We start from the raw sequence: 18,403 nt of genomic DNA on the forward strand, positions 1-18,403 counted from the left end.
CATGCTTTTTTACTTTTAACTTCTACAAATTCTGATATAGTTGAGGAGGGAAACTAGAAGCCATCTCGTTTGGGGCCTTTCGATATTCAGGAGGAATCTCTGAAACATGTTTTGGTTTTGATTTTTCTAGTTGAGTACTTAAGTTATTGTCATAAATAAATCTACAAATTTCTAATTTTACTACTACACACCAAATCATACCATTATGCAAATTTATGTGACAAAGTAACCAACAAAGATTTCAAGACAAAATTGGCTCAGCCAGAGTGACTGATTTTAGGTAAACAGGAGCAAACATTCCTGAAACCACTAGGTGGCATTCAGTCACTGCAATTTTGGCCAAATACAGGTTGAGGCTTATGAGATGTAGGGTCAGGAGGAAGGCAAATGTTACCATTAGTTGATGATATTTTCCTGTCATTTAACACAATAACAAAGCTCAATTTTTGTCTTTTCCTGTCTACTTCAAATCAAATCAACAAATATTTATTGAAAGGTTTATTAAAGGAGTCTTCATTTGTGAAGAGAGTTGAAAACCATCTTCACAGTGGTGCTAAGGCACTTAAAACATCTAGAAGAAGATATGCTATATACCATATGCCATTTAATTTTCTTTTATGTAATTGCTTTACTATTTCATTTTTTTAAAAGATTTTATTTATTTATTCATGAGAGACACAGAGAGAGTGAGAGGCAGAGACACAGGCAAAGGGAGAAGCAGGAAGCCCGACGCGGGACTCAATCCCGGGACTCCAGGATCATGCCCTGGGCCAAAGGCAGCTGTAAACTGCTGAGCCACCTGGGCTGCCCCACTATTTCATGTTGTTAGTTCTCATGTAGCTATTTTTTAAAGATTAGAAAAAGCACGCAGTCACGAATACTAAAATTTCTAAGATCCTAGAGGCATTAATCTGCAAAATTAATGTTTAATGAATATGAGGCCAAGAGCTCTGGGTGATCCACAAAAGGTTCTTTCTATGGTAGGTCTTAAAAATGTGTGAGAAACAGTGCTCCTTGCTGCACGTAGATCTAAGAACCAAAATGGCCTTTGGTGATACAGGATTATGACTTAGTCTTGCAGATGAATCATAGAATGACAACTCCTGAACTCTGCACTTCAGACTAAATGGTTTGGAGAAAATATTGATGGGAAAAAGTAAATCAAAAGTCAATTTTTTGTAGAAGGTCTAGGGTAGTAATAATATAAACTGCAGGACTTACCTGTTCTAATATGTTTTGAAGCCTCTCTATCTCACAGTCTATTACAAATTTCTTCTCTTGTCGTCTGTCAAGTTCCTCTAGAAGTTGTCTATAGCTGACATCATTAAAATTTTCCACACAGATGGCGCTGACATGCCAACCATGTTGTCCTGCTTTTTCCATAATAGCTTGAAGTATTGAGTACCCTAGTGGGGAAAGAAATCCAGAAGGGTTACTAAAAAATACATTTGCTCCTCTGTAATAACCTATGCAGGCACTGAGTCTACATCAACATTTTTATGCTGCAGATATACAACAAATGCTTAGAAATTTAAAAATCTGAGTGGTTTTCACTTTCTTTACTTGGGGCAATACCCCTTTAAAACTATTGCTTGAATAAAGGAAGAACACCATGCATGCCTTGAGTAAGCTCTCAAAATCTCCTACTGGAGAACGTTATATCGCTTTACATAATTGTCGAGATAAAGCAAAAACCAAATTCAATACCACCTGTCGTCAATAACAATTTCATAAATTCTTTTTGTTAATTCTACTCAATGAACAGAATTAATTTTGAACTGTTTTGATGTTCTCCTTGAGCAAGGGAGTAAGGACATTTTTGAGTTCAGCTGTGGAAAAGATGACATAAAAAAACAATGCAACAGTATGTATTAACAACCCATTATTGTGAATGGAGGAGCCATTATTATTTGTTTCCCCAATCCCCACTGCCTTTCTGGGAGAGAAGGTGTTATTTAAAGATTTGTCTCTTAGCAGGGGGATGATGTGGACTGCGGGTGAATTGAACGGCTAGTAGGTGAAGCACCAGACATTCAAACTCATAATCCAGTAGAGCAGAATGACATTTAAGTAATCACATGCAACTTAGTTTCGAGCACTATAATGGTAGCTGTACTCTGGTTCCAGCATTGGCCCAATGAAACGTTTGGTTAAATTTGCCTGGCTGGGACATGGAAAAGAGGAGCAGCAACTTGCAGATGAGAAGACTTATCCAAGCTTGCTGAAAAAGGAGGAGTGTTCATTAGCTGGAGACAGCCTTCCAGGGAATGGGGTGGTCTGCGCCCTGTCATTGGTCCAGATCTCTCTGCATCAACCAGCACGGGACAGGAGGGGAGTCAGAGATTGTAGTGACTGCTTTAAGGAAGCTGGGGGCACTCTTAGGGACACAGCACCAGCAGTGTTTCTTCATGCCAACACTGTTTTGAAATCTTGCTTTTTGGTTTTCAATTGGAGTGTAAGAAAAAAGGAAGCATCTTTGAAACTATGAATCACCAATAAATAAGAACTGGTTAGAATCAAAGCCTGGTAGGCAGTCATTTTTTTTTCTCCTTGGGCAGAGCACAAAAAATATGCCAGTCCTCTTTAAGAACTCATTGTATGGCAGCTGACTGTGGTTTCTTCCTCCCTTGGTTCCTGAAGTTAAGAGTATAGAAGCCGGTGGATTAAAAGTGAAGACTTACAATGAATACACAACACTTGCAGGATAAGAGGGCATTTATTCAGGTGTTTGATAGGTATGAATCTCTCAGATTCAACGATTTTCATTTTCAGGTATATTTTCTACAAGTCAGAGTTTCAAATATTATGGAATACTCGGTTAATATTAACAGATGGAACTGATGATGTGATCATATTTGAAATATGAATTACCTGATATCCTGCCAAATGAAATACTGTGGCAATCAGGATTCATTTTTAACTAAAAGAAAAAAAAATTCCCCAAAGAGGAAGAAAAAGGGCATTTAATTACTCTAAAATTATTCTGATCCAACTATTGCTCCATTTTGTAAGGCATGACTGTGACTTGTCTTTCGAACTTACCTGGATTCTCCTCAGGCCCCATTCCAAGTCCAGTACTCTTTCCCTTGTTTTCTTTTTGACACGTATGTACCAGGATGCTCTGAGTGCTATCTTAATGTACATGTCCATGCCTCATTTATTCTGTTACTGGGACTTGGTCTCTGATAGGAAGCAAGGCAATGTCCCCTTTATTCATTTTTGACACCTATGAACATGCTCTTTTAGAAAATACCAATTGACGTCTTACTTTTCCTCTTTCTCCTTTTATTTATTGTCATACCAAAATAATTCAAAGACATTTCATCTGATTTTTTTGCATGCTGTAAAAAAATGATAAATACTGGCCGTGCACATTGAAGTAGGCGCCCTGCTCCCTGGGGTCAATTCACAGCTTGGTATGATTCTTTATATATTGCCTTTTAATTTATTTTTTTATTCTTCGCATCGTGTGGCTATCAGGCTTCATGTCACTACTAGCCACCCAGGTTGTCACTTTCCTGACTACAGGACTTGTACAGAATGTACAGCCATAAACCTTCAATGAAATTCATATATGTCCCCAGTTGCATAAGAGATATTTCAAGATTCACACTAATAAACCAAAACTATAATTCAAATTCAACATTTTGTTATCCGATTTGTCAGATTTACAAATGACACTAGGATTGAAATAAGACAAAACCCTAGGACACAATCTTTGCTAAATGGCAAAGAAAGTTGGCTGCCTAAAAGAAACCATTAATCATAGTCAGAAATAAATGGCATCTTTTCAATGCAGTGCAAAGGACATGCAGTTATAGGTTGGAAGCTTGAATTCTTTTATAAGCTATGTTTGATTTTCATATGCTCTCTTATTCATTGCTACTCAAATGTGTGTGTCTTATTTATTTGCCAAGATAGTTGGGAATATATTGTGACTTGGAGAAAATACTGCTGTTGAATCTATGATTATGCAACTTAGCTGTTACATAAACTAGAAAATCACAAGTCCTGTCATACTAATTCTACATCCAGCTATGATTTGTATCTCCTAGTTATTAGAGAATCTGTAATGTGATATTGTTGGCCATGAATACTGCAGTGTTACGTGAACATCATAAAACTAATGGAGACTTTACTACTGTTAAAGGATCTTTTAAGTCTTGCTTTGAATTTAAGAAGCTGCCTAACATTTTAATTCAATATAATTTACTGAAAACTTGTCATCCAAGACTCTTTAAGGTTTGCCAAGATAAAGACATGATTCTTGTCTCTATAAGGAATTAACTATGTAGTCACTTACTAAGTAACTAAGCATTACCCAAATTACCCATTACTATATAAACAACCAAAATAATTCTTTTAGAATAGTGGTGAAAGTGTACCAAGAACAAAATCACATTACTGTATTATGGTAAATAATTAAAGACTTTGATAGTTATTAAATAACACTATCAGTTGCACATACAAGTATTTTTTAAATGTTATTATGCCATGTAATGATATTATCAATTATGCTGATAATTGATCATAGTGATGTGAGCAGTACTGAACTATTGCATCTGCACATAGCAACGATTTTTATACCATCCATGGAGAATGACCTATTTTGGATGAGTAGTACCATCCAGAGATGAGGCTGCTAGCAACACAAGCTGGGTTTTATTTATTTGATGTTCTCCCTTTCAAGAGTTATTTGATTCAACTATCTGTACACAGAGGAGCAGGAGGAGAATCAGGAGGAATTTATGTCAGGGTGGATATAATTTCAAATGGAAGAGAGCTATCCGTAAGCTGTAAAAAAATAAAACTTCACTTAGATAAAGACAGAGAAGTGCCTATAGTGCTTTTTAATTAGAAGTTCACTGGTGCATGAACAGGAGTTGCAACCATGGAATGCTGGGTACAGAAGTCATATTTCCGACGGCTCAGAAATTGAGAAGACAATGAGAAGAGGTGATAATATGGGCATGATCAGGGAGTATCATCAGGATCACGAAGTAATGAGATGAAGGTGTGCCATTATGATGACGATGGGATGGAGACATTCCTCAGTCGTGGGAACCAGTATGTTGGGCATGGGACGGAGAAACATCAAGGTCATGGTCGTGGGAACCCAAGGAGAGGACTGGGTCTGTTCCATGATGGGGTGTTGATGAGCTTCAAAAGGAGAAGCAGCACAAGGACACAGCATTTGCTTGTGTTTATTCCAAATACAAACCCTCCCTTCAGCCTCGTGAACTGTTATGCAGGTACCTACCACTACACTATTGGTTTCTCCAGGCTGGGCACAGCTTCCTGCATCCCCAGCTAGTGTATCTGAAGATAAAGGTGTGTATGTCTGGAAGGATGCTTCGTGCTGCGTATTAACCTCAGTCTTAGGGCAGAACAAGATTCTGTAATCCTCACTGCATTGAATGCCACCATGCTAGAACTGCAGAACAGATTTAGCAACCATTTAGTTTGGACTCTTTCCAAAGCAGCTTAGCACCAAAATAACGTGTTCAAAGGCTACTGTCTGGACTCCAAGGTCTCAGCGCACAGAGGAGTAACCAACATTGCAGCTCAGGCAAAATTATCAGCAGCTGTGACTACAGCATTTATTTTATGCCACAGTTCAAGAAGGGCATAGAGAAAATAAACAAAGATCTTCTAACTTCTACAGTTTGAGGCCACACATGCAAACCTGATATAAGATGCGATGTCTTGAGTTTTCCCTTGTCTTCAATCAAGAGTAAAAATAGGAAATCCATCTATAAGGATGGTCATTCTGGGACCTAGATTTTCCCTAAAGCTTCTTTCATTTTCCAACAAGAACATTTATTGTTTCTGAAACCAACACTTCAGTGTGCATGTTTAATTCAGATGCTATCTTACAGGTAAATTTGGTAATCTAAATCTCTAGAGTTTCTGTGAGTTGCCACTGAACCTAACCCTCAATACAGGCATATGGCAAATGTTTTCAACCATTGGCCACAGGTTCAAGGCACTGAACACTTCCCTCCAGGCATGCCCTAACACTGTTTTTTTCTTAATTCTCTTGGACTTTTCTAGAATCAGGCCACTGGAGAATTCTATTTCAGTACAAAGAATGGCTGAACCTATTCATTTATATAATCACTTGTTTACATACGAGACTGATTTTTATAGTCAGAAACTCTATGGCACTTCCTTGCAGTGCCCTGTATTTTCTTATTCGTCTCTGATGCATACCCAAATCATATTTGTCTCCTCTCTCTCTTTCTAGTATCATTTCAGACCATTAATATCTTTGTTTTCTACCCTCCAGCAGCAACATGCATCTCTACCTCAGTGCCTTTGCACAATGCTACCATTCCTTCAAAAAAAAAAAAATGCTTCCTTCTACTTTTGCCTTCTTTTATCTTTTGGAACCCATTGCAAGCATTACTTATCCCCTGACTAGCTCACTTTCCCCTCTTAGTTCTTCAAGCTCTTATACTTTTCTGTACATTTCCTTCAGAGATTTTTACCGTAGTTACTAACTATATAGATGAATGACGATCTGATTAGCGTCTTTGCCTTCCACTATGCTGTAGGCTCCATGAAGACAGGGACTACTTCTGGGGGACCTGGGTGGCTCAGTGGTTGAACATCTGCCTTTGGCTCAGGTTGTGATCCCGAAGTTGTGGAATTGAGTCTCACATCGGACTCCCTGCAGGGAGCCTCCTTCTTCCTCTGCCCATGTCTCCACCTCTCTCTCTGTGTCTCTCATGAATTCCAATAAATAAATAAATAAATAAATAAATAAATAAATAAATAAATAAAAGACAGGGACTACTTCTGTGCACAGGCCTTCTTTGTCCACTGAGTGCTCAGTAGATGCTCGGCAGAGTTATCGGAATGCATGAATGAACTAGTGGCGATTTCACAGAGAGGAGGCTAATGTTAAAGGGCTCAGTGATAAGAAGCAGCACAGCAGGTCACATTGAGGAACCTCAAATACTTCAGTTTATCTCATGTGTTTGGAAGAACAAAGAGGGTATGGGCAGATTTGGTGTGGACTGCGGGAAGGCTGCTAAGCAGGCAAAGGGCTTGTCATGAGGGCTTTATCCATCACATCACAGAATTTGGTCTTTATTCCTCAAGGATATTCCTCAAGGGCTTCAGGAAGAGAATGACAAATGTGCTGTCGAGTGATCATTCAGCTGAGGTGTGGGAATTAGAGGGTTCATAAGTAACAAGAAATGGGACACCGATTCAGAGGCTATATGGATGTAATCCAAGTGAGATGACAGAGAAGGAGAGTGGATTCTAGATGAAGGGGGAAGGATAACTCAACTTGGCCACTGATGAAACACAAGCAATACGGATGAGGAGGATTTGGGCATAACATCAATCTGTTCTATTGGTGGTCATTTTACTCCTGTTTCCAGAAGGCAGTTAGGTCTTTTTTGATGCCCCACATATTTTTCTATGTGGATTTCAGATGTTGGGTGACTTATGGTGACAAGGCCTGGCAGCCACCTGCTTTCTCACCCAAACCAATGCTAGATTGTCACAGGTTTGAGAGACTCAATTTTCTCTCTTGCTACAGGCATCCATTTTTCTAGAGACCACCTTTGTAGATTTTGAATAAACACTAAGAATAAACTGGATATCTTCCCAAGTTCACCTCCAGAGTTTATCTCCCTAGCACTGTGAGCATTTGTGAGTATCTTTTCATAGTGGATTACAATCTCTTTTCATGCAAGAAAGGCATTCTTGAAAATTTTGCATGATTTTTAACTCGAATAACTAAAGATTAGTTTCCTACTTAGAATAAATGTCAGGCATTATTTCTATACAGTTATCATTTTGTTCCTAAATCAAGATTTTGTATCAATTTTAAATATCACAATATATAAAATTCACAGTTCTGATAATATCTATTTCTTTTCTATCACAGTATAAGAAGTTCACAATTTGGACTTGCACTCCATGTATCTTAAAAAAAAAAAAACACATTTATCTACCCATTTTAGAGGAAGAGAGAGGGACGAGGGGCGGGGGAAAGGGAGAGGGAGACAAAGAGAATCCCAAGCAGACTGCTAAGTGTGGAACTGGATGTAAGACCTCGAGATCATGACCTGAGCCAAAATCAAGAGTCAGACACTCAACTGACTGGTCCAACCAGGTGCTCCAATCATTGTCTTTATACAGAGATTAAAATATAAACTTATGAATTAATAGGCAGACAAATAATGTTTGTCTCATATTAAGCATTTAAAGTACTTAAGACCTAATTTTGCATGTGAAGATTATTCAGTATGGCAACACTCTGGGAAAGAAAAGTATTGAGTTGAGAGGAGGGATAGAGCCCCTGGTAGAGAGGCCTTCTCTGTGGAGAGAATGATAGGTGACAATGGGGAAGGTCTGAAAATAGAGACAGTGATGAGGATAGGAGCCAAAGGCAAAGCGGCAGAAAGTTTGAAGAATGCTTTATAGATTACCAATAGTTAGGAGACTGGTTTGCTGGAGTAGTGGATTCATAAACATACTAGGCTTTATTATCATTTGACAATACAGTTGGACCTCAGGAGATCTCTGTGAAGGAGGTGTGATTATCCCCATCCTGTAGGTGAAGGAACGGAGATAAATGTGGGCTATGTGATGCACGTTAAATCATCACCCTAACAAGTGGCGGAGCTGTGATGTGAACTCAGATCCTCCATTCTCAAGTGGAGGGGCTCTGGCACCCTGTGTTAGCGGACAGGGAGAGCTGGAGATGAGACTGGAAAGGAAGGTTGAGGCTGTGTTGACCTAGAGAACTCTCCCGGTGGGTCTGAATTAAAAACTGAAAGTTAAATTTTACTTCACTGGTCACAGGGCAACACTGGAGGCTTTGGAGCAGAGAAAAGATAATTATAAACTTGCTTTCTTACACTTTTGTAATGATGGACTCAAAGAAGGAAGAAAGGGAATCCAAATTGGAGGCTACTAAAATGAATCTAGGTGTAATGCAGTGAATCCTCCAATCCACAGTAGTTCTCAAACAAATGGGAAGAAAAGGACAAAGTCAATTGCTTGCCTTTCTCTAAATTCACTAATTTCCCCCTCATTTTGTACTCAACCATTGAAGAACCGGGAGATTTTTCATTTTATCAGGTTGGAGCCATACAAGACTACCATTTTTGTTAGTCTAAAATATTCAAATTTCAGCAATGTTTTCTATTTCAGTGCAGAAATGGCTTCTGAATTGATGATAAATAATATTCAGTGTAATTAGGGAGGCCTGAAAACTACTTAATTTATGCATTTAGATGCTAAAATGATGTGGCAGGTAAATGTAAGAACTCCCAAACCAGGGCGCAGGGAGGTCATGAGTTGTAGGAGCCAAGAGCTTTGCACATCTCAGTACCCCTTAGGGCATTCACAGAAATTGTTCTATACTTTTCATTACCAATCTTTATAGCAACCATCTTGAGTCATTAACAAAGGCTGAAATAAGCCTCAAAAAATTCAGAATTAAAGGAAGTTTGAAATCCATTTTAGAAAGAACTCTATTCTAACTGCTAAAAACAGAAAAACTTTTGGTTTATAAAAACAAATCTTCAGCTAAGCCTGAAAATCTGGTTCATTGGTTAAGGATAGCCAATGCTCCACATAGAATTCTGGTTCTTAAAAGACCAATTAATTTATTCTACCCTATGTTGAAGTCTGAGTCCAATACATCTCATTAATTAATCATGAAGGCAATCACTAGCAACAAAACACATAGAAGTGTTACACAACATATTAAATATCAGTTTGTTATAGTCACATGCCAGACTGTGTACTGTAAATAATATTAATTTGGATCTGGCTTTTATACACAAAGCCAAAACCATTCATTTTGGTTGTTTCGAAAGTGATATTTTAAAATGTTACTTTTGTCTTTTCTTTAGAAAAGAAATAGCAGTACATAATTTTCTTTAGATGATTCTGGTGAAAGGATTTGCATACAATTATTGAGATAATTTCTGCTCCTAGCGGGAACAAACCCAGGATGAAGTAAGTATTCACCATATGATTAGCCTAATTTTTATATCCCACTGAGGCTTGCTCAATTCCAAGAAGTAATTGTAAACTCATGTCAGTGACTGAGAGTGAATGCATTTGATTACTCACTATTAAATTTCTTTAGTGGAGAAATGACACTGAGGTGATCCTCTAAAGAAAGAGTGATTTCTTGAATAGCATGCCAAGTGACAAATGATGGATTCAGTGGTCGACTCAGTTACTTTCAACTATATGGTTCTGAGGCAGGGTATCTAACTCCTTAATCATCCACTTTTGACTTCTATGCAATGGAGATGATTAATGCGGGATTTTATTACATATAGTATACTTCTCCATAGCTGTTAAGAAAAACCACCTTCATTCGCCATGGTGGACTGAATGTCCATTTGAGGGATGTACTTTGTGAATTCTTGGTAAGCAAGGGAATTCTTCCCTATAGCTCTGGGAGACTCCTAATGCATAACTCAACATCCCATACCCTCTCAAAAATGAAAACAAAAATTTAACCCTTACTCTTAAATTATGTATTTGGTTATTAGCCAAGAACTCGGGTTAGTCAGAAACCCAGAAGATACTCTCAAACTTGTCACTTTTCTCTACCCTCATCTCAAGTCAATCCTGTTATTCCTCCCCAAATACAGTATTTAAGATCTTCCATAAACAAGTCCCTACTTATTCTTTCATTTTCATTCAATGAATATTTATTGAGTGTCTACCGTATGCCAGACCATTGTTCCAGGGTCTGCAGATACGAAATAACAAACACAGTAAAATGTGCCTACCTGTATGAAGCTCATGCTCCAGGGCTGAGGTAGACAATAAACAAACGCACAAGTACATTTAGAGCATAATGACAAGAGGTGGTGACTTCTATAAAGAAAAATGAAGGAAGAACAAGACAGAAGTGATGGTGGGAGTGGCACTTATTTTTCCACACCACTCTCTCACTGTCTCTCTGAGCTACACATTGCTCAAGTCACACTAAATATTGGCAGTTTGTCCAATAAACCAGATTCTTTCTCTCTTGCTTGATGTGCTCCAAAGGCTATCTCTGGAGCTGAGAAAGTCTATATTCTTCATACTTGCTTGCTTTTTTTTTATTGTTTTATTTTTTTAATGAAATCACTGCTTACAAAAACCTGCAAGAGCCCTCACACCCATCCCCTTCATGGATCAGCCTCTGCCCATCTCCCAGGAACTGAAACAACTCAATGAATGCCATGAGGGGAAAGACCCCGGGCTCTGACCCAAGCCTTCACAGGGTGACAGTTCTATCTCCCATGATCCTTCCTGTCAGGCTGGAGGTGGCATGGTCCCTGCCGCTGTGGCTCTCAGGTCACCACCTGGATCAGAGTGAAATGATCTGAATGCCTTGCCCTAGAGACTCCTCCATCCCCCAGTAGTCTCTCTCTTTCCTCCCTCCACCCCCCATCTTAATTCTTGCAACCTCTAATTGAAACCTCAGCTTTAGCCTTAGGTCATTTTAGAAGACTTATCTCATTGGGACAACATCAAAATAAAAATCTCTGTACGGTGAAGGAAATTAATTAATAAAACTAAAAGGCAATCTACCAAGTTGGAGAAAATACTTGCAAATGACATATCTGATAAAGGGTTATTATCCAAAATATATAAAGAATGTATACAACTCAACATCCCAAAAATAATGCAAGTAAAATAGGCAGAAGATATGAACAGAGAGTCCTCCAAATAAGACAACCAGATGGCCAACTGACATGAAAAGATACTCAACATCACTCATTATCAGGGAAATGCAAATCAAATATACAATGAGATACCACCTCACACCTGTCAGAATGGCTAAAATTGAAAACACAAAAAACAATAGGCATTGGTGAGGATGTGGAGAAAGGGGAGCCCTTTAACGCAATTGGTGGGAATGCAAACTGGTGTAGCTACCCTGGAGAGCAGTATGGAGGTTCCTCAAAAAATTAAAAATAGAACTATCCATGATTACAATCCAGTAATCATGCTACTGAATATTTATCCCCAAAATACAAAACACTCACTCAAAGGGATACAAACACCCTTATGTTTATAGCAGCATTATTTATAATAGCTAAATTATAGAAGCAGCCCAAGTGTCCATCAATTGATGAATGGATAAAGAATATGTATATACATACAATGGAATATTATTCATCCATAAAAAAGAATGAAATCTTGCCATTTGCAACAACATGGATGGAGGTAGACAGTCTTGTGCTGTGTGAAATAAGTCAGTCAAAGACAAATACCATATGGTTTCACTCATATGTGGAATTAAAGGAACAAAACAAATGACTATTGGGGGAAAAACGAGAGAGAGGCAAACCAAGAAACAGATTCTTAACTACAGAGAATGCACCACTGGTCACCAGTAGGGGGGTTGGGGAGAGGCGATGGGTGAGATAGGTGATTGAGATGAAGGAGTGATGTGCGGGTGGGTGATGTATGGAAGTGGATCACTATATTGTACACTTGAAACTAATATTAAACTGTATGTTAACTGTGCTGGAGTTAAAATAAAAGAAAAATAAAAGGAGACTTCTCTGACCTTTCATAATGAGTTGTTGTCTTTTTTTTCTCTGAACTTCCCTAGTTGTCTGTTTGTACAGTAATTACAGCTCATACCTCACTGAATTAATAAATTATTGCTCAAGCATTCTATGCATTTTTGAAAGTACTAAGTATACAGTGAAGCACAGCTGCTGATCTGAAGGATGTTGGATTTTAATAACTGTAATTGTTAATTTATCTGTCTAGTTCTTTAAGTGTGACATGAATTCTTGTTCACTTGTTTCCCTAGTTTTTTGTTTTTTTCAAAGGAAAGAATCTAAGACAGATTGAATTGAATGGCAAGGGTAAAAATCCTGTCTGTTTTATATCACATCCCTCCCCCATTTGATCAAATGTAATAATAATAAAGAAAATAAAAATACCTAAAAGCTATTAAAGCCATACCTAACCCATAGCAGATACCATATTAAGGGGTTTATGGGCATGGTGTTAGTTTTATTATCTTTATTTTATATAAAGCAAACTGGATGATAGAGAAGTTTAATTCTTGGCTAAGATTATATAGCTATTAATTGGTAGAGGCTCGTTCTGTCTGATATTAAAATTTGTCTTTTATTCTCCTCTATGATACTGTCTATATAACAGTGAACACTTCATTCCATTCTGTTTGGGTTAATTTTATTCCCCTATTAAGGATTCATTTTCTTTTCTTTTCTTTTTTCTTTTTGGATTTCATTTATTTATTCATGAGACACACACACACACACAGAGGCAGAGACACTGGCAGAGGGAGAAGCAGGGCCCCTGCAGGGAGCCTTATGTGGGACTCGATCTCAGGACCCCAGGATCATGCCCTGAGCCGAATGAAGGCAGATGCTCAGCCACTGAGCCCCCCAGAGTCCCAGGATTCATTTTCGACCAAGAAGTATCCCTGACTGCAAAGCATTTCAGATATCAGGGGTATCTCCACGGAGCTCTGTATGGCTTCTGCTGTTCATGATGGAGATGTGCTTTGACTCTGGGTTCAGAGAAGTAACGTGCCTGCCCCTCGCCACCCTGCCCCAGCAGTCTCTGGTATACTGGTCCAAAAGTTACAACAATGGAAAAGATTACAATAATGAATGTTGATTCCTTCACAACAGTTTATGAATCCTGTCCTGTGGATACATTTGGTTACTGACATCGCCCTGGCACTGTCATAAAACCCTATAGGGCCATTTCACAAATTATATTTGAAATTACAGTACTGGAATGGTTAATGTAGGGAATTTTTCTAAGTAGGTAGTACAACAGTAAAACCAAAAAGCACTAGCATTTTTAATTAGAATAAAGTTGCCTGAAAATTAAATGGATATAGAAATATTTATCTACAATTTTATATTTGTAACACATTTTAGCCATGTTTGTATTATCAGGATGAAAAAATCAGATTGGACTATTCATTTTTTCATCAAATACTTAGAATATGGCAATAAATCAGTAACTCAGTGTCTGCTTTGCTGAGTCAATAATCACTGGCATTTTGATTGCAACTCATTGTTTTCAAGGTTCATTTTGACGAAACTAATGTCACTATCAAATTAATTGTGCTAACGATTTTGATTTTTATTTGTTTAGTTGTTTTAAGGCACTCTATACATTAATTCATAAAGATAGTGAAAATTTCTTCATTATGTGCTTTTTAAAATGTAAAATTTGAACTACATTCTCTATTTTAATCTCCAGATGTTCCCTCAAGGCTCAAAATGTTATTAATATAATTGCAATACTTAAATTCAACTATTGTTTTTTGTTCTAAGAAGCTTTTAGTGCTGAGTGTTTGTGAACACATATTATAGTTCATTTCTGAAAAATATGTTCATTTGCAGATAGATACTCAGAATTAAATGAGTATCTGCATTGAATATTTCCCCAAACTCTCCTAACTTCTTCCTTAAACATGCATTGTTTTATAATACACCTTTCTAAGTTTGATAATTCTAGCAATTTCTATACATTGATTATCCTTAAGCACTATTTCAGTAAAATCAGAAAAAAAAGCTTTAAAAAATTAAATTGAAGAACTCTAGATTTAAAGGTTTTTTTATTTTTCCTTGGGACTCACCTCTTTGTATATGTGGGGTGGTCCTATATCAGAAGAGAGTATAAATTGGGATTCTGAATTTTGTAACAGAATGTTAGCTGTGCCACAGGTCTATCTTTTACATAAAACATATAAACTTTCTCCCTGTAATTGGAAATGCAGAACCTATGCATTCCAACTCTCCTAGCATTCTGATCTAAGACCTTATAGACTACTTGTAGCCCTAAGAGACTTTAGTGCTAATGTAGTCCAAACTCTTGACTTTGAGAAAATGAATGCCTCTCCATCTACAAAAAATGACTTACCAAAGTGTGTGTTAGGTATGGTAGAGAGTCAATGAGGTGTCCTGACTCCTAAGCTAGTAGGAATTTTCTGAATTTCACTGCTTCCCTTAACATTTCAGCTCAATAACTGCTTTTTGAGGAAGGTGACCTTAAGAAAGGTGATAACCAAGGATGTAATTCTCAGACATGAATTTTTATATTGTATTTATTTATTGAAATTGCAGAATCATATATTTTACAAAATAATAAAATATTCTTAATGTCCCTTAATTAAGAAAGAACCTCATGCTAAACTCCTTCTACAGTGCAGAATGAGAAAAGGGTCTCCCTCTCCTAATCTAGATCCTAATCTAATCTAGATCCTTTTGTAAAACAGCATGAATATGAATTCAGCCAATCATGTCTCCTATTTTCCTTTGGATCCAAAAAAAGATGAGAGTATAGTCTAAAGTCATGGTTTATCTATCTCTGATAAACATCATTCTATTGTATATAATGACACCACTTTTCATACACTACTGTACTAAATGCAAGGCCACTGTTACTATGCTACCAAGTGTCAGCTGATGATCACAAGTGGCCCAGAGAATGGGAAGGCATGTTCATAAATATACTGGCCATGCAGCAAAACAATTTAAAATTATTAAAAATGGCTGAAAGCTTTTCTCATATCTAAAATCACAAAATTTTAAAGATAGAACTCAACTCTCATTTCACAGATAAGGGAGAGGAAATGATGGGCACCTCCTAAGAAGTCTGTGAACTGGTGCAGCCACTCTGGAAAACTGTGTGGAGGTTCCTCAAACAGTTAAAAATATACCTGCCCTACGACCCAGCAATTGCACTGTTGGGGATTTACCCCAAAGATACAAATGCAATGAAACGCCGGGACACCTGCACCCCGATGTTTCTAGCAGCAATGGCCACGATAGCCAAACTGTGGAAGGAGCCTCGGTGTCCATCGAAAGATGAATGGATAAAGAAGATGTGGTTTATGTATACAATGGAATATTACTCAGCTATTAGAATTGACAAATACCCACCATTTGCTTCAACGTGGATGGAACTGGAGGGTATTATGCTGAGTGAAGTAAGTCAGTCGGAGAAGGACAAACATTATATGTTCTCATTCATTTGGGGAATATAAATAATAGTGAAAGGGAATATAAGGGAAGGGAGAAGAAATGTGTGGGAAATATCAGAAAGGGAGACAGAACGTAAAGACTGCTAACTCTGGGAAACGAACTAGGGGTGGTAGAAGGGGAGGAGGGCGGGGGGTGGGAGTGAATGGGTGACGGGCACTGGGGGTTATTCTGTATGTTAGTAAATTGAACACCAATAAAAAATAAATTAAAAAAAAAGTAGATGGGGCAGAGGGAGAGGGAGAGAGAATCTGAAGCAGACTCTGTGCTGAGCATAGAGCCCCATGCAGGGCTCAATCCCATGATCCTACGACTCTGAGACCACAACCTGAGCCAAAACCAAGAAATGGACCCTTACCTAATGGACTGTGCCACCTAGGCACCCCATTTATTTTATTTCATTCATAATATTTTTCATTTTAATTGTTTTTTTCCCAAAAATATAACATTCATAGAGATGCCTGGGTGGCTTAGCAGTTAAGTGCCTGCCTTCAGCCCAGGGTATGATCTTAGAGTCCTGGGATCAAGTCCCACATCAGGCTCCCTGCATGGACCCTGCTTCTCTCTCTGCCTATGTCTCTGCCTCTCTCTCTGTGTCTCTTAAGAATAAATAAATAAAATCTTTAAAAAAAAAAAAAAAAAAAGAAGTCTGTTGTGAAACCAGTACCTGAAACAGAGGCTATAAAAACTCACCCATAAAATGACAATCTGGAAGTATCTCTCTCTGTCCCTTCCTGTCTGTCTGTCTGTCTGTCTCTCATCCTCTACCATTTTCTCTCTCTTCTTATTGTTTCTCCCCTTCCATCCCTTCTGTATCATCTCATCTTGCTACACTTAGATTATTTAAATTTATTACATTTTACTTTACAAAATGAGATTTACTATACCTATAGAGATAATACTCAATATATTTAACAATGCATGTGATATTGGTTAATCAAAACGACCACCAGTGCAGCATGTCCTGCAGGGAAGAATATCATATCTACTCACATGCTTTTTGTAACCCCACTTTCCTTCAATAATAGATCATGTGTATCTTTTTAGGTCAACAAACATAGGTTTACATCTTGACTATTAATGGTAACAGAGTATGCCATTGCATGGCACATCATATTTTATTTAACATTTAGGTTATTTCCATTTTTTGCCTGTCGCATACAATGCATTAATTTTTCATTTCAAAATGTGATTCAAAGACACCTGGGCTGGCTCAGTTGGTGGAACATGCAACTCTTGATCTCAGGGTTGGGTCTTTGAGTCCTATGTTTGGTGTAGAGATTATCTAAAAAATAAAATCTTCAAAATGTGTTTCAGACCAAATCTATGTTCACTGATAACTTGGTGAGGAATAAAAAAAAACAGTGTAAAATGTAATAAATTATTTTTGTGTGTGATAGATAACATCTAATTACTAAATTGCAATATAGCTATTTGTCTTTCTTTCTTTCTTTCTTTCTTTCTTTCTTTCTTTCCTTTTCTTTCTTTCCTTTTTTTTTTTTTTTTTTTTTGCTATTTGGCTTTTATAAACAGAAACAAAGTGGTACTGGAATGTTATTTTTCCATCCAAAATTCCTTCTATGAATATTTAAAATTGCATAGAAGATGAAACTGATTTCTCCTTTCTTTCATTTTTTTCCTTTTGCCTTTACTTAAGTCTTTAAATTTAAGCATCAGCCTAAAAATTTTTAAGGCTCTTAAATAATGTAGTAGCTGCATGTAAATGAAGAATATCTTAAAGATACACCAAATGTACCATTTGAGAGATGTAACCATATAAAATAAATGTGCTTGTTGCCAATTTGTCTTTCTTGTGCCTCAAGAGCTCTGACCTCAGTTTTAATGCAGAGTTAGAACAGAGAACAGATGAAGTGTGCGATGGGATAACTTCTCCTCCAGGACAGACACCATCCTGGGTCTTCCTCGCCCAGATCAGGTGATCAAACATTTCTTATATCACTCAACAATGTATCAGATGGCAAATCAGCACAGAATGTAGAAAGACACTTTGCTCTATCAAGTACACCTTTCTTTTCTGTTTCTTTTTATGCCTTGTTGTCTATCCATCCTACCTGTAATGTCAAGATCCAGAAGCTGAGAAGTATCTTAAAATTTGTAAGCATGCTTCTCATACCTAAATAACTTTTTAAAGGTTTCCACAGATTTTTAAAAGTGTAGCTCTTTAACACTTCCCTATTTATAAAAGCAATTCATATATATACATATATATACATGTGTGTATATATACGCATATATATATTTAGAGAGAGAATGCATGCATCCAAGAGATAAGCATAAAGAAGAAAAAAGATCTTAAAAAGTCAACCATGTATTTACCATCTAAGGCTATCTATTAATAATTGTTGAATTTTTCT

The 18,403-nt window shown here is 37.4% G+C and overlaps 1 protein-coding gene across 12 annotated transcripts in view; it reads right to left on the reverse strand.

Moving 5' to 3' along the window:
- Nucleotides 1-18,403, reverse strand: part of GRIA4 (glutamate ionotropic receptor AMPA type subunit 4) — a 372,420-nt gene that overhangs the window by 110,864 nt on the left and 243,153 nt on the right. For all 12 annotated transcript variants that reach the window (XM_035717050.2, XM_049110033.1, XM_049110032.1 and 9 more), the window contains one exon: nt 1,222-1,406. In XM_035717050.2, coding sequence (XP_035572943.1) covers nt 1,222-1,406 — 185 coding nt within the window. The remainder of the gene's footprint in view (nt 1-1,221; nt 1,407-18,403) is intronic.

This window comes from Canis lupus, chromosome 5 (genome assembly GCF_003254725.2).
Source record: "Canis lupus dingo isolate Sandy chromosome 5, ASM325472v2, whole genome shotgun sequence".
Taxonomy (NCBI): domain Eukaryota; kingdom Metazoa; phylum Chordata; class Mammalia; order Carnivora; family Canidae; genus Canis; species Canis lupus.